The sequence below is a fragment of the Chelonoidis abingdonii genome, chromosome 26 (assembly GCF_003597395.2).
Source record: "Chelonoidis abingdonii isolate Lonesome George chromosome 26, CheloAbing_2.0, whole genome shotgun sequence".
In the NCBI taxonomy this organism is placed as follows: Eukaryota; Metazoa; Chordata; order Testudines; family Testudinidae; genus Chelonoidis; species Chelonoidis abingdonii.
The window spans coordinates 2,135,561-2,162,732 of NC_133794.1; the positions used below are offsets into that span (position 1 = coordinate 2,135,561).

Here is a 27,172-nt window from a genome sequence, read left to right on the forward strand (position 1 = left end):
GAAGTCATGCATTCAAAATCAAACTCATTTTACAGTACTGAAATGCCACAGACATGCGAAATCTGCTCAGATTTCAGGGGACTGAAGGATTCGGGGGCAGGGGGGGAATGATAAATAAGGAGAAAGGGAATCTCCAAAAAGCAGCAGCGGATTAAGCTATAGCTGGATTAAAACTATAGGTGCTACTGGCCCATGCCTAGGGAGCCTAACCTGTTCTAACCACTAGACCCCACAGCCAGGGATAGAAGAACCCAGGAGTCCTGACTGCCAGCACCCCCAGCTCTAATCCTCACACCCCTCTCCCCTTGCCAGCCCGCTGATTTAACCCCGGGATCACACTCCAGCTGGCAGGTTGGTTTCGAAGTTCTGATCCTGCAAGCACTTTAAAGAAGGCAGATTCAAGTTCTGCGATAAGCTGTTCCTTCTCCTGTGGCGCGATGACATCTCCTGCCTCCTGGCCAGAACGTCAGCCCTGCAAGGAACAAGAGACACCGACATGGTTCCAGAGGGGAAAACTCAAGCTCCCAAGAGAGTTTTGATATCAGATGAGTGGGATCAGGCCTTCTGTGCATTCGGATTTAACCCTGACTTCAAGCTCCTAGCATAGCAGATTTCCATGTCTATTGGTGTCACTGGAGTTTCCCCGAATGCTCTGAAGCCCCTGAGGGCTGGTTTGCACCCAGCTTTTGCACCAATTTAACTATATCAGTCCAGACACCATGGCTGCCCTGCACCGGAGAGTCCTGACTCTCAACCCCCTTTGCTCTAACCACTAGACCCAACCCACTTCCAGAGCCCAGAATAGAACCCAGGAGTCCTGACTCCCAGTCCAGTGCTGTAACCCTGCCCAGATCTAGCCTTCTGGATGCATCTGGTGATGGTTGGCAAAAGTCGCAGGGTCATTGGCTCTCTTACCACTTTGCTGCTGGTGGCTAAAGTAGACATGGAGACATCGGAAATGTAGGACTTAGGTTTGCAGGTGAACCGTCTCTTGTACTCCTCCCGCACCTGGAGATGCAGAGACAGTCAGTAGTGCCGAGAGATCTCTTCTCTCTATGCCTTATCTCCATTTCTAACGTGCCCAGTGCCTCAGCATCTGGGCGTTATGCAAATGAACAAGAGCTGCATCTAATCCTGCCTAATAAAAGGGACCTGAGCCCCTGATGCAGTCATTGGGGCTCACTGGCTGTTACCCATATGGAGACGTATAGCTATTTATGCTCCCCCTCCTCTATGCCTTGGTACAAGTTAGAGCAGCCTCAGGGCTGCTCTAACACTCAGCTTCCTGTGGCAGCAGAGAATTCCCATAATGCAGTGCACTCTAGATTTCCACCCAATCCACAACCCTGCACTGGAGGAAGAGCCTTTATAAGAGATAAGCATGGAAGGGGATTCTCAGGAGGCCTTTTCCCTCGAGTTTAACAGCCCTTCGAGGTGCCAGACTGATTATTTCAGGGAAGTTCTCCAGGGAACTGACAGGCTAAATGACTTGCCCAAGGTGTTGACAGCACAGCGTGGAATTGCGCCCAGTCTCCTAAGTGCTCAGTTAGTGCTTCAATCTCTGGGCCATCTTTCCTCTCCACACAAGGGGCGGCTCCATCGCTCTGTTACTGGGGGAACCCTTGGGAGAAAACTTGGGGGCATCTTGCCCAGTAAAGCGTCGTTAGCCCGCCCTGCTCTCTGCTGGCAGGGGGTCTGTTGAGTCAATCAGGGGACGAAGGGCCCTAGGTGGTACCTGGCGACTGAGGAGACAGTGCACCAGGAAGATGAAGACTCCCTGCAGGCTGTTGACAACGGTGAATAAATACGCCATGACCGTGGCGGCTGGGCCGACTTGAAGGAGACCGAAAATCCACGTGCAGCCCAGAATGAAGACTTGGGCGATGGCTTTAAAGGTCAGGAGCCTGGAGAAAGGCAGAGGGAGAGATCCCGTGATGACAGCCCTCTGCAGGGCTGCTGAATCAGGGGGGTCCAGGCCAAAATGGTGAATGCTTCCTAAAGACCCAAGTCTCGCTAAGAGGGGCTGGGACGGATTCAGATCCTATCTGGATCAGGCAAAAGGAGCCCTGTGACACACTCACCAGCACTGGCTGCAGGCACACAGAAACACAGAGAGAGCTTTGCTTCTATGTGACCTGGCTTTCGGGGTGACTATCCCAGCCGGGCCCCATTGCAGAGGGCAGGTGGGACGGGGCGAGGAAGGTGTCAGTGCGGGGTACACAGCAAGGAGCAGAGCAGGTTTGTAAATTCAAGGTGTCAGAGACAGGGAAAAGCCCCATTGGGAGCAGATCTCCAGCTGGTTCAAATCGGCAGATCCCATAGACAGACACCAGCTTCCACCAGCTGAGGATCTGTCCATCCAGGTTTCGCAGCAGCATCACCCTCTCTCCTGCATTCTAGCACCTTGACCACTCCACGACTGAGGGACACAAACAATGGGGCGTCCAGTTCTGCCCTTGGGGGGCTGTCGGCCAGACTGAGTATCTCCAAGGGCTGTCCCAGCACTCAGGGAGGCTCACAACTCCCACTTCAACCCAGTTTTTAAAAGAGGGAAACTGAGGCACAGTGATTTGCCCAAAGTGACTTGCCCCAGTAGCAGAGCTGGGAATGGAACCCAGGAGTCCTGACTCCCAATTCAAACTGCTAGACCCCACTCCCCTCCCCGAGCTGGGGACAGAAACCAGGAGTCCTGACTCCCACCCTGCCCCCACCCCCTTACCACCACTGAACTATACTTTTCAGCTCTGCTTTTATACCAACATTACCTGGTGTCCTTAAGGGTGGACACTTCAGTGTTGAGGCTGGAAAGCTTTCTCTGCAGCATCCAGAGGGTTAAGGCAAAAAGGACGGAATTAATCTAGAATCAAAGTAGAGAAGTGGCAAAATTTGCAGATACAGAATTGCTCAAGATAGTTAAGTCCCCGGCAGACTGCGAAGAGCTACAAAAGGATCTCTCAAACACAGGTAACTGGGCATCAAAATGCCAGATGAAATTCAGTTGACAAATGCAAAGTTATACACATTAGAAAACAGAATCCTAACGATACGTATAAAATGCTGGGGTTTAAACTGGCTGTTACTACTCAAGAAAGAGATCTTGGAGTCATTGTGGAGAGTTCTCTGACAACATCCACTCAGTGTGCAGCGGCAGTCAAAAAAGCAAACAGAAAGTTGGGAATCATTAAGGAAGGGATAGATAATAAGAGAAAATATCATATTGCCTCTATATAAATCCATGGTACGGCCACACCTTGAACACTGCATGCAGATGTGGTCACCCCAACTCAAAAAAAGATATATTGGAACTGGAAAAGGTTCAAAAAAGGGCAACAAAAATTATTAGGGGTCTGGAATGGCTGCCATATGAGGAGAGATGACTAAGACTGGGACTTTTCAGCTTGGAAAAGAGACGACTAAGGAAGGATATGAAAGAGGTCTAAAAAAACATGACTGCCATGGAGAAAGTAAATAAAGTGTTATTCACTCCTTCTCATAACACAAGAACTAGGGGTCACCAAGTGAAATGAATAGGCAGCAGGTTTAAAACAAACAAAAGGAAGTATTTTTTCCACACAATGCACAGTCAACCTGTGGAACTCCTTGCCAGAGGATTTTGCGAAGGCCAAGACTATAACATGGTTCAAAAAAAGAACTAGATAAGTTCATGGAGGATAGGTCCATCAATGGCAGTGGGCAGGGATGGTGTCCCTGGCATCTGTTTGCCAGAAGTTGGGAATGGGCAACAGGAATGGATCACTTAAAGATTACCCTTTCTGTTCATTCCCTCTGGGGCCAGGGCCGCCCAGAGGATTCAGGGGGTCTGGGGCAAAGCAATTTCAGGGGCCCCTTCCTCACAAAAAAGTTGCAATACTATACAATACTATATTCTCATGTGGGCCTTGGGGCAAATTGCCCCACTTGCCCCCACCCCACCCCCAGGCAGCCCTGGAAAAAATAAACATTTAAAAACCTTCCACATCTCGGCACAAACCCAGTTTTAAGAAAACTTCTTTTCAAGTCACCTTTACAAGGTATCACTGGTTCTCAGCATCAGCTAGTGCTAAAAGGCACTAAAGCCCATTAAAAGGGTTGGACAAATATTTTCCGTCAAAACTGTTTTTGGATCGAAAAATAGGCTTTTTTAAAAAGCAGAAAAAAAATCACGGACAATGTCAGCTTTTCTTCAAAATCTGTTGTGTTTTTTTTTTACTTGAAAAGCTGCAATTGGTCTGCCAAAACCTGAACATGGTTTGGGGTTTCAGGAGAGTGTGGCCAAATATTTGCGGCTTGCTGTGTTTGATTGTTTAAAGAAACAATTAAAAAATTCTGCTTAAAAAAATTCAAAAACTTTTGAACCACCTCAGCTTGTGGCCAAACGCCTGAGCCCATCCAGTCAGAGATCCCTGTCTGGGGCACCTGGCACTGGCCACTGTTGGAAGACAGGATACTGGGCTAGATGGATCTTTGATCTGACCCAGTGTGGCCATTCTTATGTTTGTATGTTCTTATCTCACTAACCCTGATTTGCCTCAGGCTCTGGGGAAGGGATGTGATGGGCAGCTGCAGGGGGGGTCTCGACATGAGCAGAAGCAGAAATTGTCGCAATCCAAAGCAAGGGTATTGCTGTTCGGTATGTTTATTTGGCCAGATCCCCAGCTAGTGCAAATCAGCATTGCTCCATTGAAATCAACAGAGAAATACTGATTTACGCCAGGTGAGGATCTGGTCCCATGATCTGAAGTCCCAATGTGATGCCGGAAACTGCCTTTCGCAGGATTGATCTGGTGGCTCTTATCGCCCCTTTCCCCGACTGGGCCAAATGCCTCCTTGGCATATACTCCTTCGAGGTCAGTAGCGTTACACCAGGGGATGAATTGGGCCCACAGTGCTTAGCAATAGACAAAGGAAGCCAGGCAGAGCTCTAGATATCACCGTACTGAGGTAGGCGGCAGGGTCAAGCCGCAATGGATACGTACCCCGATGATGACACACACTGGCCCCAGGAAACTCCAGATGAACCCCTTCTCCATGCTGAGCCAGCAGCTACAAGGACAAAAGGTTAACGTGACGTTCACCGATCAGCAGCTTGGGGCAGCAATTATCATTGATATTAGAGCTACCCAATGGGGCTCCTACCGAGCTACAGAGTGAGAGACAGTCCCTGCCCCTACCAGCACTATCTAAATGATGTGGGGGAAGGGAAACTGAGGCAGCGAAGGGGGATGTGATTCATTTTGGGGAGCTCTCTGACCTGTGTTCTACAGGAGGCCGGATCACATGATCACAGTGGTCCGGCCATAGAATCTATTAATTTTATTCAAGGTCACGCCCACAGGTCAGTAGCAGAGCGAGAGAGAGAACCCAGGTATCCTGCGCCCCAGTCGACTAGATGCTAGGAACATTAATTCATTCATGAAGGACGGCACCACAGCTGTCAAGATAGACGTCCACTGGTCCAGAGCATCTTTTACTGGAGAGTGCCAGGACGCGCGCACACACACACACACACACACACACACACACCTGGCATAAGACAGGAGCTACTCTCTTCACTCCCTTTTTTGCACTCGCACAGTAAATTTGGCCTGCAGGGCTAACCACGGTACATCAAATTTCCTTACGGCCGAGAATGCCTTAGATTTGGACCGTCTACTTCTAGGGACTTATAAGACCCCATCACTGTAGCATCTAACAACCTTTAATCGATTTTGTCTCCCAGTGCCCCGGTGCAGCAGGGCAGTGCCATTATCCCCATTTCTCACATGGGGAAACCAAGGCACAGAGCAGTTAATTGGCTTGTAGTAGAGCTGGGACTTGAACCTCCATCTCCCCTAACACATGTTAATACCCTAACCACTGCAACCTCTTTCAGGGCCAGTTCCCCAGCTCGGGCGCTCACTTTTCCTGCCTGCCGTAGCCCTTCGGCATAACCGCTGCCGAGACGGCCACCACCAGGGCGGGGAAGCTGTAGCCGAAGAGGCTCAGGTGCCATATCTTGGGGCTGTGGGTGCTGAAGTAGTTGACGACCCCGAGGTTGCGGACAGTGAGGAAGAGCACCACGGCCTCCAGGAACATCCAGGCGAAGCAGGCCAGGAAGAGGTAGTGCAGGAGGCCAGCAATGATGGCGCAGGCCAGCTGGGGAGGGAAGAAAGCCCTAGTGAGCGCAGAGCTTCTACGTGGTTCCCCAGGCTGGCACTTAGGGCGACCCTTAGTGGTGACACTATGCAGAACAGGTCGGGAGCTGGCAAGCCAGAGAGAACCATGGGGTCTGTGTCCAGCAGCCCAGCTAAACAACGTTTGAGCATTGCCTCCACCAGTAGCCCTACCACCAGGGGCACTGTAGCCACCCCTATCTTCTGCCACACAAATCCCAGCTCAGGGGGGCGTTTCAAAGAGCCCACTCGCAGTCTGGGGCCTTCAGCCTGCACTAACAAGGACTTGTTGTGACGAAGTGGGAATGTTCTTGATGTGTTATGTAAATGCTGAGTGGGGTGTATTAATCTGGGAAGGTTGCAGGGGAGTTGTGCTGGGACCGCCTGCATTGGGGAAGGGAGGATACCTGAGCAAGTAACATGAGAACCCAGGAGGGGGGGTGGAGGCCAGGTAACACCATTGCCCGGGAAACTGGACAAAGGACACAAAGGCTGGGGGAGGAGCCGGGGGGGAGGCTGAGGGAGAGGGTGGAGGGAGTTTCAGTTTGGAGCTGGCTGGGAAATGGAGAGGGGCACCCCGACGGGGCTTTTGCTTCCCAGTGGGGCTGTGGCCTCCCTGAGGGCCCCAAATGGACCTAACTAAAGGAGGTCCTGTTGTCTGTTTCAGCAAGACCGGTTTGGGAACTGTGTTCTTGTCGTCTAAATAAACCTTCTGTTTTAGAGGCTGGCTGAGAGTCACGGTGAATTGCAGAAAGTGGGGGGTGCAGGACCCTGATATCCCCACACTCCGTCGAGGTCCTTTCTAGTCCTATGATTCTTTCATTTAACAGCCTCTAATGAGCATCCTTGGGCTTGGCTCCCCTGCATCAAACACACCCCTGGGAATTACCACTGTAAGAAGGGGGTTTGCCCTAGGATCTCATTTCTGCCCTAAAGGCCACCACTAGCTGCATACTCAATAAACACTCATTCTTCAAAGTAGGTCAGTATCATTACCCCCATTTTACTGATAGGGAAACTGAGGCACAGGAAGATGCTTTCCCCAGCATCACCAACAGCCTAAAGGCAGAGCCAGGACTACAACCCAGGTCAGCAGAGTCCCCAGGCAGTGCGCTATCTACCAGGCCGCTCTGCCGGCCACAGTAGGCACCACACGAGGGGTGGGGAGTTCTTTACCTGATGGCTGGGGCTGTCCACCGCGGTGAGGAAGAGCAGGTCGGCCAGGAAGAGGCAGAGGCAGAGGTGCAGGTGGATGGAGGTGTTCACGTTGCGGATGGAGCGGCACAGGAGGAAGGTGAGGATGGCGAGGAAGAGGCACAGCAGGGACAGGGCCAGCCCGACGTGGGAGATGAGGAACAGTGGGAAGCCTGCCTATCAGGGAGGTGGGGCAGACGGCTCGTTAGGAGGCCACGCGTCGTCCCACGTGAGGCAGTTAATGCAGGTGGGGCTTTGCTAAGAATTCTCCCCGACTCCTGCCTGTGACAGATAATCGCAGGGGAGCACAGAATGGGGAACGCCTGTGATTGGCCCATGATGCCCACCCCTGCCCCTTTGCGCTTTCCCCGGTGCTGCTCCCCATGCCGAGGAGGGGCTCCCCGTAAACATCCCTGGAGCTATCTCCTTATCCTCCTTCCATCTCTCCTTTGCCAAGAGGATGCCCGACTGCCCCAAGCAAAGCCCGCAGCCTCAATCTACGAGCACGGGCCCGTTACCGTTATCTCCCCCGATGCCATGAGGACGGCCAGGTTGGAGACGCGATTGCAGCTGCATGTGGTGTGAGTGGCATTGCTGCGCATGACCCCACACCCTGCCCGAGACCAGCTGCCACGCCGGTCCGTGGCCTCCCATGAGACGCAGATGAGCTTGTCGGGGCTGCTGCTTGGCTGCAAAAAAGGAAAAAGCGAAGAATAACGCAGGTTGGAAAAAATGTGGTACCAGGGGAGCAGGTCAGAGACTGCAAGAGAGAACTTGAGAGGCAGACTAACAGAGCGCGTGCAGACCAGTGGACAGGGTATTAGACTGGAACTCAGAAGACTTGAGTTCTAGTCCTGGCTCTGCCATTAGCCTGCTGTGTGACCTTGACAGAGTCACTCTCCTGCTCTGTGCCTCAGTTTCCCCTCCCACCCTTTGTCTAGACAGACTAAGCGCTTGGCGGCAAGGGCTGTCTCACATGATGAGCTGTTCCTGCCAGAAGGGGGCGCTGATTTCAGCCTGTGCATTAGCGCAAATACTGAACAGTAGGGCAGAGGGTTAACAGCCTCTCTATCGCTCCCCACAGAGAGTGGGCCAAAGAACACACATGGGGTGGTTCTGAAGGGCTCCCAGACTCTGCGTCTGCCTTTACAAAGCAGAAGAAAATCTATCCCTGCTCCTAGTATTAACACCTCGCTCTTCAGTGCTTTCCATCCATAAGTTAAGGCGCTTTCCAAAAAAAGTCACTATCGTTACCCCCATTTGACATATGGGGAAACCGAGGCACAGAATGGGTGGGGGGGGGAATATCAAGGTCACTCAGCAGGCTAGTAGCAGAACCAGGACTAGAACTCAGGTCACCCACTAGTGCGCTTTCCACTAGGCCACACTGTCTCCCCTTGTTCCTCTCTCTTTCTTCCCCGTCACTCAATCCCAGTAGCGGGAAATTTATGTGTCTACTACTGACGCTCAGTTAACCGAGCTGGCCCTTTAACAGCTGGAGGAGAAATTCAGACTTTCTGATCAAGAGGTCATGAGTTCAATCCCCCCTTCCCTCCCAAGGCAGCACCACACTTGGGGAGAACAAGAATTCTTCCCCACCTGCGAGTTAATTCAATGCAGCATCCCCACCAGAGGAATCAACCCCAACCGCAGTTCATGGAGGGACGTGCAGCCGGCCTTACCATGATGGTCTGGAAGGTGTAGTTGATCGGATCCGGGAAATCAGTCTTGGCCTGGCTGGTCAGAAAGGCACTCACCACCCTGGAATTTATCTGAACTGGCCAGACAGAGGTGGCCCTTTGGCCATGGAAGAAGCTGCCATTCAGGATGGACTCCATGCCCACATAGGAGGCAAACGCCACTCCAGCCCGAGCTGCAAGTACCCCCAAGGAGAAACCAGATGAGTTAGCGGCTTCTTTACCCGCAATGCACCGGGGGACTCGCAAAGCACTGTACAACCCCCGCCCCCCACTTCAGGAGCTGGGTGATGTATTGCTTCAGACCCACCCACGGATAAAAACGAGGCACAGAAAAGTAACACAATGGCACAGCATGCCAGCAGCAGAGCGAGAAGAGAACCCAGGTGTCCGGGCAGCCAGACTTCTCCTTATAACTGCAGCTCAGCTGGCACTGATGACAAGACAGAGCGGCTGTCCATAAGTTACAGAATGCAACAGGGGGCACCTTAATGTTGTGTGTTTGTTACAGTGTTACAAGGAGTGGGCAGATCTCGAAAAATCCCCCCAAAATGTGTGACAGTTTTTGGAGAGCCCATGAAGATGGTTTTCTCAAAACATCTGATATTAATAGAGCTAGTTGGAAAAGGGAGTTTTTCCTCATAGGCAAAAAAAAAAATGGAAACCAAATTTTTTATTTGAAAATGCCACTTCAATGCCTCCTGAGAGTTGTGGTTCAGGTGCCTCGTGCTCCTGTTTCTCCTCTATGAGCCAGGCTCCCTCATTGGTCTGCATCTCCCATGATGCACCATGGCAATCATCTAGCCACAGTGCATCATGGGAGATAAAGCCTGGCTAGAGAGAGCCTGACCTGTGGAGGGGAATGGGAGCTTGAGGCATCAGGAACATGATTTCAGAATCCAGATACACCTCTACCTCGATATAACGCTGTCCTCGGGAGCCAAAAATCTTACTGCGTTATAGGTGAAACTGTGTCATATCAAACTTGCTTTGATCCGCCGGAGTGCGCAGCCCCGCCCCCCTGGAGCGCTGCTTTACTGCGTTATATCCAAATTCATGTTATATCGGGTTGCGTTATATTGAGGTAGAGGTGTATTTTAGGTCTTCAGCCAAAAGCAGAAAATATTTCAGGTTGGAGGGCATTTGGGGCACCCAGTTTTTCCACACACACTAAGTTTTCTGCAGAAATCAGCCACTTCATGAAGAATTGCATTTTCTAAGGACCCAATTTTCCAGCCCTTCATTTTTCTAATTCCTTTTATCCTAGCAAGCTTGACTAGGACAGAAGGAATTTACATTTGTAGGCGTAAGAACCCAGGAGTTCCCAATTCCATCGCAGAGCCCTGTTCTGTGAGCCCTGTATCCCATACACATCAATGGCGCATCTAGTTCACTCTCTGTGTCAGCACAGACCAAATGGTCCATCTAAGCTGGGATCTCCTGCCATTGCCAGTGATGCTTCAAGAGGTACAAAACCTCCTGTACTTTACCTGTGCGATACTGCCGCTCGGCGGTGAGGGCTGGGGGAAGCCCATTCCCACCCCAAATGGGGCAGCTGAGAAGCAAGCCTCGGAAATCCGTCTCACACTCTCTGGTGGTGGTGACATACCTTGTGCCACTGTTCCCTGGATTGTTCTGCAGCTAATCTTCATGGTCTCCCCTTTGACTTCCAGGCTGACAACTGAGTCCTTTCCGGGGCAGCCGTCCTCAATGACTTTGGTCTGGAGATCTAAGGAGAAGGGGAAAAAGCACGGTCTGATACAGCACAACAGCTCGTTGGGCAGGGACCATCACTCACCCAGCAGAGTCTATGCATGGGTAACAGCAGAGAGAGAAGGAAACGGAGAGACACATCCACCTGAGACGGGAAGAGGCTTTTGTGCCCACAGGAAAGAGATAGGGAGGAAGTTTCATGGGGCCCTTGCACCAAGCCTCTCCCGAGGGGTTTAAGAACAAGGGGGGACGTGCAGTTGCCACCGGTTCTGACCACTCCACCCCAAGACCCAGCTTCCTACCCAGTTGTTTCATCTGGATGTTCTGGCTCCCGTTCCCAGTGGGGTTCTTGAGGACGTCCAGCACAACATTCTCCACATTCTCCAGGAAGACGGTGGCCATGGTGGAGACCTGCTCCGTGCTCAGGTTGGACCAGGAGGGCGTCTGATCCAGGATGGAGGCAAATCCCTCAGCGGCTTTCTACGATGGGGCAAGAGAGACAGAGAGCTCTTATTGGCTGTGCTGTGTTACCCCAGCAACAGTCGGCCAATCTCCTAAGAGCTGCTGATGGGCATCCTCACAGCTGCCATTCATCCCACCTGCGCTGAGGATCCATGAGTGCAACATGCCCCCTCGAGTGACTGCTCCATAGAGGTCTGAGCTAGCTACAGGTCCGGGGTCTGCTCCAAGGCCAGCGAGAGGCTTTGAATGACTTCAGTGGGCCTCGGCTCAGACCTGATGTCCCTTGGCTCAAGCACTAGTGGCTCGTGCCTATAAAGCTGAGTGTCCCCGGTCCAGCCCTGCTACTGGCCTGCGTGGCACCGATTAGATCTCTCTACAGCAAGATGCTGGTGAACCACGAGCATCAGCCCTATTCTCTTCCAGGGAATCCTAAAACCCACCCACCCCCTAGTTACAGGGCTGGATGCAGGGCTCAGTGGGGTGGGGTTCTGTGGCCTGGGTGATGCAGGAGGGTCTAGAGAAACTGAAAGCTGCGATAAAACATCCAGGCTTCTCTTACCTCCAGAGAGACGGTGGAGTTCTTCCTTTCGTTGGGGTTTCCCAAGATGCTGAAGGTGGAGGCCAATAACATGCAGAACGCATCCTATGCAGGGCGGAAGGAGGGGGGCCAGAGCAGAAGGAAAAGCCCATAGTACAACACAAATTCAGTCGTACAGCAGGAAGGTTGGCCTTGTAGCCAAGGCATGGGGCTGGGACCCAGGGGTTCAAACTGCAGCATAGTCACAAAGCCATCTCATTTCTCACAGTTTCCATTCCCCCTCTGTACAGCGGGGCAACTAATCCCGTCTTGACCACTTATGTTGTAAGTCGTGGGGGCACAGACTGCCTCTTTCTATGTCCCATGCAGCACCTGGCACATTGGGGGTCCAGATCTTGGTGCGAGGGAGGGGGAAGGGGTCTGTGCAGCGCCCTGCTTGAAGCCAGAGTGCTACTGCAAAGGATTGTGGGTGGCAGGAAGGGACAAGGGAGGTTTGAGGTGCCAAAGGTTCTACTGCTGGTACCATGGGAATCAGGACTGGTGCTGCTGGGGGTGCGGCAGGGGGAAGCTATGGCTTCCTACACTGGGATTTTCCACCCACTAAAGATTTGATGATTGTTGGCACTCTCCTGCAGCCTGCACTTTGCTGCTGCTTCACTGGCATGGATGACAAATTTACACCCCCTGGATTAAAATCCCCAGTGTCAGAAATGCCAGGTGTGAGTGGCTTTGCTGCGGTAGTCAAGGGCCGCCACTGCAGATGAAATTGATCTGGGCTCAGATTCTTCAAAGCAACTCGATTTTGGCAGCACTCGTGCGAGGTCCCTTAAAGGCGCCCAGGAAGTGACGAGCGCCGGCTCCCTTCACACTCAGGCCATTTGAAGGCATCTCAAGCCAGGCACCCCAAAAACAATCACTGAGTCACTTTACAGAATTTCAGCTGGGGTTCCTCATGCTGCCTTTGCTGTGAGTGTCCCTAGATTAACGGGGCGTGTGAACTATGCTGGGGTACGTACATCGTCTGGGGATGAGTTGTGAGCCGCATCCAGCCCTCGGTTCTTGCAATTCCTCACCAGATCATTTGAAGCGACCTCTGGGAGGAAATGAACAAAAAAAGAAATCAAATGTGCAGGAAATCGCTGGGCATCCCCATCCAGGATACAAAGGGTTTAAAAATCCTGCTTGTAACACCAGCAACTTCCAGGTCTAGGGTTAGAACCCAAGTAAACCCCACTGTGCGCTGACCCCAGATCTAGGTCAGAGGGAAATGCGTATTTCCACTCAGGATTCACATCCAGGAGCCTGGTCACCCTTTTCCAAGGGGAAGTGGGACTGGGGTGGTGCCACCTCCCAAAACCCCTTAGAACCAAGAACTCAGTGAGTAGCGTGCTCACCTGATAAAGGACACGAAGGGTCAATTCCCCCCTCTGCCTTATGTAGAACCCTGGGCTTCCCAATCACCCTGGAGAAAGCCCTAACCACTAGGCTGCAAGGCTGCTCTCTCTCAAGCTCTCCGCTTGGGTAACACGGTCCTTGCAACCATGGGACTGGAACCTGCGTCTCCCACTTGAGGATCTGGTCACAGCAGGTTTCTGGGCTGCTGCACACAGGGCAGGTTCCTGCACCCACTCTGGACTGGCTCCACCACAGAGAGGGACCAGAGATGTTCCCTTTGCTGCTTTAATATAGGCTCAGACCAAGTATGTCGTGCATGGTGCCACCTGGTGGCTGATCATTATAATACAGTTTAGCCATCACCTGTGAACTGTACAGTCACTCTCTGGCCCCAGCAATATCTATGTCCCCCACCCTCACTGGGCAGAGAAGCTGTTTAAAACCAGGGTGGGGGCTCAGATCTTGTCCTTCTCGTGGGCAAAGGCTACAGTGAGAGGCCGGGGAAGGTTGCTTGGATGGTCACCTGTGCAACGGGTTGATCCGGGTACCCAAGGCCCTGGCGTGGATGGATGGTGCCCGGGTGAGCACTGGCAGGTGTAGCTCCCAGGTGTGTTCATGCAGGAGGCATTGGGCCCGCAGATTGCAGGGCTTTGGGCACATTCATCCACATCTGCCAGGAGATGACTTGGAATTAGTCTGTGTGTTTATTACATGCATTATGGTAGCACCTAGAGGCCCCGCGGCGCTAGGCGCTGCACACACACAGTGCAAACTTACAGTCCAACAAGACAAAGTGTGGGAGGGGGACAGAGGCCAGGAGAGGGGCAGACACTCAGTAAGTCAGGAGCAGCGCTGGGACTGGAACTCCCATCTCCTCATTCCCAGGCAGTCACCCGATCCACCGAGCAGCACTGCGGAGCCAGCAGTGAAGACACAGCCAGCTCGCCCCACTACCCAGGGCTCTAGAGACAGTTGCACCCCAGGCTCTGCAGGCGGAGCCGCTCCCACCCTCACTCTCGTCTGCAAGACGACCGAAAAGCCAGCCTCAGCCTCCCACACCCGGAGCTACACCCACAGCCCCCGCATGGGACACTCACCTGTGCAGCTGAACTGGATGCCAGGCTGGCTGCGGGGGAGGTAGCCTGGGGGACACGTGCAGGTGTAACTGCCCAGTGTGTTGGTGCAGATGGAGCTGGGGCCACAGGACGATGGGTCCTGGGAGCATTCGTCAAGATCTAGGGGAGGGAATCCAGGTTGGACCTGCGTGAGGCTAGAACACCAGGGTTTTACTACCACAGGCCAACCACATCCTGATCCAAAGCCCACTGGAGTTAGTAAGAAAATTTCCACCAGGCTCAGGGGCCTTTTGGATCCATCGCTCTGCTCTGTGCCAGAACCAGCACTCACCGTTGCACTGCGCTGCTGGGTCAGTGAAGCGCTGCTCCCCAGAACTGGATGCAAAGCCCGTATTGCAGGTGCAGTAGTGGCTTCCTGGGGTGTTGGTGCATGCGGCGTGCGCAGGGCATGATGCCAGATCCAGACACTCATCAACATCTGTGATGGGAGAAGGAGCAATAGGCCCAGCTAGGACAATGGAGCCTTCCCTTGATGGGAGGAGGGGAGGGGCGAAGGCAGGTCCCAGCACCCTGCACTGGAGGGGGCACCATGCCAGGAATATGGTTCCCAACAGGTTTGCAATATGCTGCCCAGTCCTAAGAGGCAGCGGGTGCTAGTGGCCTGAGAGGTGGAAGCCAGGATGCCTGGGTTCTAGTCTCAGCTTTGGGAGGAGAGTGAGGTTTGGTAGTTGGAGCAGGGAGGAACTGATGCCACCTGGTGTTTAGCCGTCACCTGTGAACTGTACAGTCACTCTCTGGGCCCAGGAATATCTATGTCCCCCAAGTGAATCCCACCTTTACTGGGCAGAGAAGCTGTTTAAAACAGGGTGGGGCTCAGATTTTGTCTTTCTCGTGGGCAAGGGCTACGGTGAGAGGCCGGGGAAGGTTGCTTGGATGGTCACCTGTGCAGCGGGTTGATCCGGGTACCCAAGGCCCTGGCGTGGATGGATGGTGCCCGGGTGAGCACTGGCAGGTGTAGCTCCCAGGTGTGTTCATGCAGGAGGCATTGGGCCCGCAGATTGCAGGGCTTTGGGCACATTCATCCACATCTGCCAGGAGATGACTTGGAATTAGTCTGTGTGTTTATTACATGCATTATGGTAGCACCTAGAGGCCCCGCGGCGCTAGGCGCTGCACACACACAGTGCAAACTTACAGTCCAACAAGACAAAGTGTGGGAGGGGGACAGAGGCCAGGAGAGGGGCAGACACTCAGTAAGTCAGGAGCAGCGCTGGGACTGGAACTCCCATCTCCTCATTCCCAGGCAGTCACCCGATCCACCAAGCAGCACTGCGGAGCCAGCAGTGAAGACACAGCCAGCTCGCCCCACTACCCAGGGCTCTAGAGACAGTTGCACCCCAGGCTCTGCAGGCGGAGCCGCTCCCACCCTCACTCTCGTCTGCAAGACGACCGAAAAGCCAGCCTCAGCCTCCCACACCCGGAGCTACACCCACAGCCCCCGCATGGGACACTCACCTGTGCAGCTGAACTGGATGCCAGGCTGGCTGCGGGGGAGGTAGCCTGGGGGACACGTGCAGGTGTAACTGCCCAGTGTGTTGGTGCAGATGGAGCTGGGGCCACAGGACGATGGGTCCTGGGAGCATTCGTCAAGATCTAGGGGAGGGAATCCAGGTTGGACCTGCGTGAGGCTAGAACACCAGGGTTTTACTACCACAGGCCAACCACATCCTGATCCAAAGCCCACTGGAGTTAGTAAGAAAATTTCCACCAGGCTCAGGGGCCTTTTGGATCCATCGCTCTGCTCTGTGCCAGAACCAGCACTCACCGTTGCACTGCGCTGCTGGGTCAGTGAAGCGCTGCTCCCCAGAACTGGATGCAAAGCCCGTATTGCAGGTGCAGTAGTGGCTTCCTGGGGTGTTGGTGCATGCGGCGTGCGCAGGGCATGATGCCAGATCCAGACACTCATCAACATCTGTGATGGGAGAAGGAGCAATAGGCACAGCTAGGACAATGGAGCCTTCACTTGATGGGAAGAGGGGAGGGGAGAAGGCAGGTCCCAGCACCCTGCACTGGAGGGGGCACCATGCCAGGAATATGGTTCCCAACAGGTTTGCAATATGCTGCCCAGTCCTAAGAGGCAGCGGGTGCTAGTGGCCTGAGAGGTGGAAGCCAGGATGCCTGGGTTCTAGTCTCAGCTTTGGGAGGAGAGTGAGGTTTGGTAGTTGGAGCAGGGAGGAACTGATGCCACCTGGTGTTTAGCAGTCACCTGTGAACTGTACAGTCACTCTCTGGGCCCAGGAATATCTATGTCCCCCAAGTGAATCCCACCTTTACTGGGCAGAGAAGCTGTTTAAAACCAGGGTGGGGCTCAGATTTTGTCTTTCTCGTGGGCAAGGGCTACGGTGAGAGGCCGGGAAGGTTGCTTGGATGGTCACCTGTGCAGCGGGTTGATCCGGGTACCCAAGGCCCTGGCGTGGATAGATGGTGCCCGGGTGAGCACTGGCAGGTGTAGCTCCCAGGTGTGTTCATGCAGGAGGCATTGGGCCCGCAGATTGCAGGGCTTTGGGAACATTCATCCACATCTACCAGGAAATGACTTGGAATTAGTCTGTGTGTTTATTACATGCACTATGGTAGCACCTAGAGGCCCCGCTGCGCTAGGCGCTGCACAGACACAGTGCGAACTTACAATCCAACAAGACAAGGTTTGGGAGGGGGACAGAGGCCAGGAGAGGGGCAGACACTCAGTAAGTCAGGAGCAGCGCTGGGACTAGAACTCCCGTCTCCTCATTCCCAGGCAGTAGCCCAACCCACTGAGCAGCACTGGGGAGCCAGCAGTGAAGACACAGCCAGCTCGCCCCACTTCCCGGGGCTCTGGAGACAGTTGCACTCCAGGCTAGGCAAGTGGAGCCGCTCAGAACCTTGCTCTCGTCTGCGGGACGACCCACCCCCAGAGCTCCACCCACAGTCCCCGTATAGGACACTCACCTATGCAGCTGAACTGGATGCCAGCCTGGCTCCCGCGGAGGTAGCCTGGGGGACACGTGCAGGTGTAACTGCCCCTTGTGTTGGTGCAAATGGAGCTGGGGCCACAGGACGATGGGTCCAGGGAGCATTCATCAAGATCTAGGGGAGGGAATCCAGGTTGGACTCGCGTGATGCTAGAACACCAGGGTTTTACTGCCCCAGGACACCCACACCCTGTTCCACGGCCCATTGGAGTCAGTAAGAATTTCCACCAGCCTCAGTGGACTTTTGGATCGATCGCTCTGCTCTGTGCCAGAGCTGGCTCAGAGCAGTGACCCACCTAGCCCAGAATCCTGCTTTCAACAGTGGCTGGTACTAGATGCCTCAGACAATCATTTCAGATGTTCTCAATATTTATATCAAAGTCGAATCCTTCGAAACCTGATAAATTTGCAGCCTTCATGGGATACTGTGGCAGGCAGTTCTACAGGTTAATACTGCAGCATGTAAAAACACACACACAGTTTCTTTTATCTGTTTTAGGGAGTAGATTGTGAGTGGCCCCGACATGGGTGCACAGGAGTAGGGAGACCACAAGGAAGCTCCCCTCAGGCCTTCATGAGGATCACGCTTTCCTCCATATTCCCCTGGTGGATCATAGTGTCCCAAAAGTGGGTGGGAAGGAGGCAGGGCCATAATATGCTCCTCTCCGTACAAGGAATGGAATCAGGGCTTGAGGGGACTCTCTCTACACCCTGGGCTGCTCCAGGAGGAATTCAGCCACCCATCCCCATGATGAGGTAGCTGCGCCAGGACTGCGTCCAGACTGCGCTATGGCTTTTCCATTTGATTGGCTGTCCCGTGGTTTGGGGAGGGACAGATTGACAGGCTGGGGAAGCCGAGTCACTAAATCTCCTTGGCCACATATATCCCTCTTAGCCACTGCATCACGCTTTCCAGTCAATGAAATACTCGATACCGAACCTTCGCTGCAAGCAGAAGAGCCACTCAGGTGACCCTAGTGCAAGCTACATAGGAGTGGCCCCACTACACGGCTTCCCTCTCCTAGCTGGGCTCAGGAGCTCACACTCACCATTGCACGTCACTGTTGCATCAGTGAAGTGCCGCTCCCCAGAGCTAGATGCAAACCCACGTTTGCAGGTGCACTGGTAGCTCCCGGCGATGTTGTCACAGGTTGCATAAGCAGGACAGACAGATGAATCCGTACACCTGTCAGCTGGGAAATGAAGAAGAAACAATGTAATTAATTAACAAGCCTTTGCCCCTTTTTGTCTTACATCTTCAATGTGCTTGTAGCAGGGTGGTTACCTGCTCCTGCTCTGTAGGGCTTGAAACAGCCCAGGAGGGGGCTGGGGCTGGGGCTGGGAACAAAACCCTGTCTGACTGGGGGAAGTGGCCAGGGCAGCCAGAAGCTCAGGAGCAGAGAGAGAAGGGCCTGGCTTCTAGGGAGCTGAGCAGGGTATTGGGAGCGGAGCAGGGCTCGGGGAAGGCTAGAGGAGCTGGGCAGCTCTGATCTAGGAAAGCCTCAGGCTGCAGGCCTAAGACCAGTGCTGGGGCTGCTAGGCAGAGGCAGCAGGGAATGGGGCTAGATGGTAACTGGCAGTAGCTTTACACTGAGGCGAGGTGGGGATAGTGGGTGGGGAGACCCAGAGTGCGGGGGTACTGCCAGAGGGGCCAGTGGTAAGGCAGATCACCAGCCTCCAGGGGGCGCTCCAGGATGCTGGGAGAGCTAATTCCCTGAGACGACCAGCAGGAGGCGCCGCAGGGGTGAGTCCATGCCCTTACAGTGCTTCATATTCCTTCGTTAAGCCTGCCAGCAAGTGAGGAAGAGTGGACCTAGCAGAATAGATGGGTGGGGAGGTCGGATCAAGGCAGCCGGGCTCTCTTCTGAAGGCATCAGGTGAAGAAGCAAGAAAAGCCCTCCAGCCCCTCCCCTGAAGCCAAGAAAGGAATAGCCGGAGGTGGGGAGAGTAGGAATGGAGGATGGGTGTTGAGGGAGCTGATCCTGTGAACTGGCTCCGATATCACTGTGAGGTGAGGGGCCATTATGCCCATTTTTCAGATGGGGAACTGAGGCAGAGAGAGATTAAGGTCCAAAGCAGTCATTTGGGATACCGCATTGGAGGCACACAGGCCCTGATTGTTCAGCGCCCTTAGCATTCTCTAGCCTGGCGTACGTGCAAACCGCAGCTCCCCTTGCTGGGGCACTTCTGAAACTCAGCCCCGGGGCCTCAAGTCAACACACAGCTAGTGACCACCCCTTAAAAACTGGGCTAAGTGACTGCCCAGCACCACACAGGAACTCTGGGCCCTACAAGTAACAACTTCCCTCCCCACGCAGCCTTGGCTCATCCCCTGAGCAGAGCTAGCCCGTGCACTGGGTGAGGCAGGGGATGAGCCAGGTAACAAAAGCCTGTGGCATGATGTACACACACAAGGGGACAGAGGACACTTGCCTTCTGGCATTTCCTAACTTCTGAGTGGTTGACTTGCAACCTTTAGAACAGTGGTCCCCACACTGTGGGGCGCGCTTCCTGGGGGGCATGGAGGAGCATTTGAGGGGCATGGCGGGGCCCAGGCCAGCCCTCATGGGAGTAGGGAGGAAGCGCTACCCAGCCCCACTGTGCCGTCCCACTCTGCTCTGGCACCACTCCCAGCCTCAGCCCTGCACCCGGCCACAGCCCCAGCTGCTGGCCCCCATCATGGCCTGGCTGCAGCCCCACCCCCAGATCCACCTCCAGCTGCAGCCCTAGCCTCAGCCCCCTCACCCCGGGAGCCGCAGCCTCTCTCTAGCTCCTGGAGGGGTGGACAGGGGTGCGAGGGGGCATGATCCTGAAGAGTTTGGGGGCCAGTGCTTTAGACTGGTCTTTTAACAAAGGCATTTTTGGCACCTGTATTTTCCTAGGTTTTTCAAAAGGCAAACTGAAAAAACCCATCATGTGGCACCGTATGAAGAGCCACATGAGTCACCAGCTGAGTTGGAACCTCAACATCCATTGCACAGACCTCGGCCACTTGAGCTGAGGGAGGAATTGCGAGCCGCAGCAGCTTGCCAGTATCTATGCGAGGGACGAGGCACTTTGCCGGGGAATTCCCCAGATCCCTGCTGACAGCAGAGCAATGGGGAGACTCTGGAATCTTGGCCTCCATCCCAGGCCCTGGAGGGAGTGTTGTCTAGTGGGTGCAGACCCGTCCGCCCATTCCCCCACGCTCAGCTCCTTCCGCCCCGTCCCCTCCAATCTGTCCCTGTCCCAGTGCTGTCTTTTCCCCACCTCTGTCTGCTTGTCCCCATCCCATTCTGCACTCCTCAGGTTTCGCATGCCAATCCCCATGCCCAGGCAGTCCCACTCTCCTCCCAGTCCCCGATCCCCCCTCCCTCCCAGTCCCCGTCTCCTTTCCCAACCAGTCCCAGTCTTCTCCCCATGCCTGATCCCCCTCTCCAGGGTGGATTTGACTTAAATCAGGATGAGGGTGGGGAGAACTCCTCCTACAGCTTGGCTTACGATCACAAGAACGGCCATGTTGGGTCAGACCAATGGTCCATCTAGCCCAGGACCCTGTCTTCCAAAAGTGGCCGGTGCCAGGTGCTTCAAAGGGAATGAAGAGAACAGGGCAGTGATCGAGGGATCCAGCCCCTGTCCAGCCCCAGTTGGCAGCAGTCCGGGTTGCTCAGCATCCCTACCCACGGCTTTGTGCAGTTTACACCATCTTCCATTGCTGCCTTCCAGTGTGACTGGCCATTCCTGGGGCTATTGATGGCCAGATTGCAGGAAGCCAAGTCGTTAAATCTCCTTTGCCACATATTGGCCTGGCCTGGCTCCTAGTCACTGCCTCATGCTTCCCAGTCCCTGATACTCTTTTCTCTAGTACCTGATGTATTATCTTCATCGCATGCTCCAGAGCTACTCCGTGGCAGTCTCCCCAGTACAGAGCTCCAGGGCTCACACTCACCGTTGCAACGGACGGCTGGATCGGTGAACTTCATGGCCCCCGAAGTGGATATGAACCCCGGTCGGCAGGTGCAGTAGTAGTCCTGGAGAGTATTGGTGCACGTTGCGTGATCAGGGCACAGCATTGGATCGTTGCACCTGTTCACTGGGAAATGAAGAAGGAACCAGGGCTGGGCAGTGAATTAAAATGCAGCCCTGTTTAGCTGCCAGTGGAGAAGGTGGCTTTGTGGCAAGCGTGGACACAGCGCAAGAGAGCAGAAGGGAATGAAAAAGGAGAGAAAAATACACAGAAACGTGGGGAAAGAGGAGGAAATGGGATGGAAAGTTCTTTGCCCGTTCAAAGCCCCCCTCCAGCTGCAGGACACAATTGAGGTCAGAACTGGAGATTTTTGTCCAGGTTTCTAGGCATCAACTTACGAGCGCAGGAGACACGCTGAGTCCCCTTGAAGCAGACGAGCCAGCAAAAGCCTGGAAGAGGAGAGACAACCAAAGATGGTTATTGCACTGGGTTTTAGTGCCTGCAGGAGGCTGGGTGGCCTAGTGGGTAGAACAGTAACTCTTGGGGGAGGGTGGTTGATTCTATTCTTGGCTCTGCTGGTTGATCTCAGCCAGTCTCTCCTCTCTATTTCCCCCTGAGTCCAGCTTTCCCATTTTAATTATAAACTCTCAGAGCAGCCTTTGTCTTCAAACTGCTGATCATGGCTGAGACCCCTTAGCACTAATGGAACATAACCTATCAGAGTAACACCTTTTCAGTGGGCCAGATCCCAAGGTACTGAACTCAGGAACCAATCCCCAGGCGGTGTAAATCAGCGTGGCACTCCTGACTGCCGTGAGCAGCTGAGGATCTGGCCCTCAGCCGCAGCAGGAGTTTAGCCTGAGTAAGCACCAAGGAAGGATACACGAGGTCAGCTCATTCTGTGGGCCCCTTCACAAAAGGGAAGTTCTCAGGCGCTCACTCCTCTCACTGCCCAGCGATCTGACTATTTCTCTGTAAGCTAGAAAGCGGTGAGCACTAACCAGCTCCAGGGACAGCTGAGCCCCCAGAGGTTCAGAAACGCGCCTTGGCTGGGACAACCAGAAGCCCAGCAGCTCGGTCTAACCCCCTCTGGAGCAGGGAAGGCAGGTGGAAACCTCAGAAGTTTCCTGCTGTCACTTGCTCTGGAGCTGCCCCCGCACAGAGGGATTGTTTTGAGGCTCTCTCCTCCACCCTCAGTGGGAAGTCAGACCAGGTGGTGCCGTTTGATTTAAAATGGAAGGGACCAAACTTTCAAAAAAAACCATTGGGCTGCTCCTCATTTCCCCCAGCTCCCGTCGGTCACTTACGATGGAACAAAGGGCCGTGCGACACAATATGAGCAGAGGAGCTTGGCATTTGCAGCCCAGCCCGCTGTGGCTGGTTACACAAGGCTGTTTCCATTTTGGATCCAGCAAGGGGGCTGGAAGTTTCAGGCTAGAAAATACAAGAGGATTTTTAACCGGCAGAGGAGAGAGGTTCTGGATCAGCCTCCCGATGGGACTAGTGGGGGCAAACAGCCGAGCTAGGTGTAAGCTGGAGCTGGATACATTTATACACAGGGTTATATGGCAGGATTGTGTGTGGTAGCGGGGGACCGGACCACTGCAAACCATCCCTTCTCCTTCCCCAGGGGCTGGGCTGGCCAGTGGAGAGGGTCGATTCCCACAGCCCCACATGCAGACATGGGTTAACCCGGGGGGACAATTGGCACCTGTGTGGGGGCAGAGGCTAGCCAGGCTGCGCCGCTCCTTGCTGGCCATGGTGTTCCTCAGAAAGGCCAAGAGTCTTCAGCAAGGATCTCCTGATCCACACCCACGCCACTCTCAGCTTCTGCAGTCACAGGCTCAGATCTGGGTGGGCCAAGGTGCTAACTGGGTGGGGTGGGGCCCACCTCTGGCTATGCTCCACACTGGCCTGGCTGACCTGGGAGGCCCCTTCCAGTCCTATGTCCTGAGGCAGCCTCACTGGCCCGACCTTCCATTCATTAACTGGCTGCTTCAAGCAGCATCGGAAGTCACCACGAGGCTCTGTGGGCTCTTGGGTACCCGTCTGCAGTCACAGCACTGAGACGAACGGGGGTCTCATAGTAAAGGCCCCAGGGCGCAGCTCAATAAAGGCGCTTAGGCACGACTGTGCTCCAAAATGCCAGCTTGGCTACGCTCGGCACCCGTGACTGATGACACTCCCAGCGGCCACGGGCTAAGCAGGTGCTCAGCTGTGGTTGGCGATTTGCTTCTCCCCACTAACAAGCAAACATCCTACGCCTAGACAGCCATGAGCACAAACAGTCCCGCTTGTGTCACTCTTATCCTGTGCCCCCACCCCACCCTTCCGCTGGGTTCCCTTTACCCACTTTCTCTTATGCTAAGGCCCCAATCCTCCCATGATCTTCACCCAAGCAGCCCCCCATGCCTGTTAAAGACAGGGGGACGCTGGGATTAATCAGAGCTTAAAGAGACCAAGCATTTTAGGACAGGAAGTGTCTTTTGCTGTTTAGCTACTGTGGCAAGGCACCTTCTCAGTCTCCGCTGCTTTTAGCCCTGGTGAGACAGGCTTGGGTAATGTGGTTCCCCTTGGGATACAGGGGGAGTCTGCTCCCCGTATCTCTACCAGTCCTGTTTAGAGTATTTTTCTCCCTTGGGGGGGAAGAATACTGCCTCTCCTCCTGGTGAGGCTCACTGTCTTGCTACTCCTTGCCTACTAGCAGCAAGGCTCCTTCTCTCCCACCCTTTAAAAAGGTCTCAGGCAGCCCTAAGTTGGAATCAGCTGATCCTAATTAACCTCAGGTAGTTCCCCCTCAGCTGATTCTAATTGCTACCTTAGTAACCCTTTCCCAGCTGAACCTGATTGACCCGTAGTTGCCTACCAGCTGATAGGGAGGAGGGCCTTTTAACTCTCTGGGACTGATTCCTACCCCTCCCTTGCAGCTATCTGTCCTGAGTTTATCACACTACACACAGCACCTAGCATATTGGGGGCATGACAATAACCTTAATAATGTATTGATTAACAACCACCAAGCCTTCATAATCAACGTGCAGCAATTAAAAACAAACCACTAATAATCAAATCCGCACACTACAAACACTAATGAATCCTTCATTAGTAGCCATTTGTGATTAATAAGGGGATACCCAGCGTGGCAGCCACCAGTGCATTAATAGATTTGGAGGCAACAGTGAACATCTAGTCTGACTTCCTGTGTGACCCATGCGAGAGAACTTCCCTGAATGAATTCCTGTTTGAACAAGAGCAGATCTTTTAGAAAAACATCCAACCTTGATTTAAAGATTTCTAGTGCTGGAGAATCCACCCTTGGTAGGTTGCTTCGATGGTCAATTGCCCTCGCTATTAAAATTTGTACCTTATTGCCAGGATGAGTTTGTCTCGCTTCAACTTCCAGCCATTGGATCTTGTTAGACCTTTGTCCACTAGGCTGAGAAGCTCATGCTCAAATATTTATTTTCCCTGTAGGTACTTATAGACTGGGATCAGGTCACCCTTTAACCTTCTCTTTGTTAAGCTAAATAGATCGAGCTCCTGAGTCTTTCACTACAAGACAAGCTTTCCAATTCTTTAATCATGCTCATGGCTCTTCTCTGACCCCTCTCTAATTTTTCCAGCACCCTTCTTGAATTGTGGACCCCAAAACTGGACACAGGATTCCAGCCGGAGTCACACCAGGGACAAATACAAAGTAAAATAACCTCTCCCTCCAACTTGAGATTCCCCTGTTCATGCATCCCGTATCATATTAGCCGTTTTAGTCACAGGGTCACAGTGAGACCTCATGTTCAGCTGATTATCCACCAGGACCCCCAAGTCTTTGTCTGAATCACTGCTTCTCAGGATGGAGCTGTAAGTATGGCCGACAGTCTTTGTTCATAGATGTACTTCCATATACTTGGTCACACTGAAATGCATATTGTTTGCACACAGCTTACCAAGGGATCCAGGTCTCTCTGTATCCATGACCTGTCCTCTTCCTTACTACCACTTCCCCAATCCACATCTTCTGCAGACTTTCTCAATAACGATTCTACGTGTTTTTCTGGGTCATTCATCAAATAAGCATTTAGATGATGTCACGGAGTCCCCGGGCGATGCTCTGGAACTGCTCCCCACTAAGCCAGTCAGGACTTTGGGGAGCCTCCTCTCCCTTGGAGCAGACTTGTTCAGGGCAAGAAGCTCACACGTCTTCACCTCCTGGGTCTCTCCTTGGAGCATTCAGCATCCTCTGCCCCTCCGTGGGCTTCCCACAGCGAGCCCACCCAGGCGGGGTCCTGGGGAAGCCACAGGGTTCTGCACCCCCACGTAGCAGTCAGACGTGACTCTCAGCCAGCAAAACAGAGGTTTATTCGATGACAGGAACAGGGTCTAAAACAGAGCTTGTAGATACAGCGAACCAGACCCCTCGGCCGGGTCCATTCTGGGGGGCAGTGAGCCAGACCCCTAGGTCTGCACTTCACTCCTTATCCCCAGGTAGCTCCAGACTAACCAACCCCTCCAGCCCCTCCTCTCTGCTCAGCTCCTTTCCCGGGCCAGGAGGTCACCTGATCCCTTTGTCTCCAACACCTTCAGTTGGCACCTTTGCAGAGGAGGGGCCCAGGCCATCAGTTGCTAGGAGACAGAGTGCCAGGCATTTAGGTGCACTGGCCCTTTGCTCTGCAGCAATCACACACCCTTATCCCACCACCTAGATACTTAAGAACTGCACAGGGGACACTGAGGCACCAACACAGTATTCAGAGCAAACATTAGGAACAGTCCCAGTTCGTCACAGATGAGAAGTCACAGATCTGGGCTGAACGCCCATCACTGAAAGACCCCCCTACGACCCCTCAAAGATCCCAACACAATGACAATTATTGTTGCCCCTTTTCAACTCGAGCTGCTAGTCAAATTTCTGGGCCAAGGGCATCTTCCAACTGGGAGTAGAAACTGATGATGGACTCTGGTATTTCCTATGTTTCAATCTGGTTTGGTTACAAGCCCTGCTTCTTCAAATGCAGGAGGGACCAAAAACCAGAGATAGCTTCTTTTCTTTACAAAAAACAACACCAAGGAATCCTTGTGGCACCTTAGAGACTAACAAATATATTTGGGCATAAGCTTTCGTGGGCTACAGCCCACTTCATCAGACGTTTTAGCCCAGGAAAGCTTATGCTCAAATAAATGTTTTAGTCTTTAAGGTCCCACAAGGACTCCTCGTTGGTTTTGCTGATACAGACTAACACGGCTGCTACTCTGCAACCTTCTTTTCTTACAGTCACAAGCCTCGTTAGCCAGCACCAAACCCAAAAGCTGTCTCTGGTCTTCTCCCAGGGTCATTCAAACAATGCCTACAAGCTCCTGTTTGGCTTTCTTCCTCTGTCTCTGAGTCTCCCCCGGTTTCTTGTCTGCCACTCCCCCCGCAGCTAGATTAATTCCATGCCTAACAGTCTCACACACACATGGTCAGAATAATAGCCAGGTGGTACCCTCTGGCCACACGATGCTAGTTTCTGGGCAGATTCCATCCTGCCTTATTTTAGGGGGGGGCCCCCTACAGGGTCTCTTACAATTATCTTCACACATCAATTTCTATGACGTTTTAACTCAACCGGTAACAAGGATTGATTGCACCCAAGAGCCTCAATCATGGTTTGGGCCCCTGCAGTGCTCGGTGCTGTACAAAAGCAGAACAGAAATACAGTCCTTGCCCCAAAGAGCTTAAGTTAAGTTAGTTTGTTTTTTGTCAAGCCCCCACTGGAAGAAATAACACAATTCCTTGCAAACTTACCTATAAGGTGGGTGATAAGCTGCTTCCTCATTATGCCGCTGCCTTCTTTTACCAGGCAAGAAAACTGCCCCTGCTTTATCTGGTTGCAATCTTTCTCAGAAGAAGTTTGCAAAATGACATGGTTTTTTACTGGGGCTTCCTTTCAGAGGTACTTTAGCTCAGCGCTCCTGCTCTCGTGACAGTTCTGCTTCCTCTGCCCAGGACGA

The 27,172-nt window shown here is 53.3% G+C and overlaps 1 protein-coding gene across 2 annotated transcripts; it reads right to left on the bottom strand.

The window, feature by feature from the left end:
* ADGRE1 (adhesion G protein-coupled receptor E1) lies at nucleotides 1-27,172 on the bottom strand. Of its 2 annotated transcripts, XM_075061156.1 has the most exons (25): nucleotides 26,967-27,172; nucleotides 21,583-21,633; nucleotides 21,167-21,310; nucleotides 18,288-18,431; nucleotides 17,216-17,353; nucleotides 16,663-16,809; nucleotides 16,053-16,199; nucleotides 15,743-15,880; nucleotides 15,169-15,315; nucleotides 14,559-14,705; nucleotides 14,249-14,386; nucleotides 13,675-13,821; nucleotides 12,773-12,849; nucleotides 11,778-11,861; nucleotides 11,059-11,236; nucleotides 10,653-10,772; nucleotides 9,029-9,219; nucleotides 7,865-8,035; nucleotides 7,329-7,523; nucleotides 5,900-6,135; nucleotides 4,977-5,043; nucleotides 2,766-2,857; nucleotides 1,736-1,904; nucleotides 916-1,008; nucleotides 1-472 (listed from the first exon to the last, which is right to left on the bottom strand). In XM_075061156.1, the coding sequence occupies exons 1-25, from the start codon at nucleotides 26,995-26,997 to the stop codon at nucleotides 467-469; spliced, it is 3,198 nt and encodes a 1,065-aa protein (XP_074917257.1). In that variant the 5' UTR covers nucleotides 26,998-27,172; the 3' UTR covers nucleotides 1-466. The 2 variants fall into 2 exon arrangements, with proteins under 2 accessions (XP_074917257.1, XP_032639154.1); XM_032783263.2 differs by lacking the exons at nucleotides 16,053-16,199; nucleotides 16,663-16,809; nucleotides 17,216-17,353.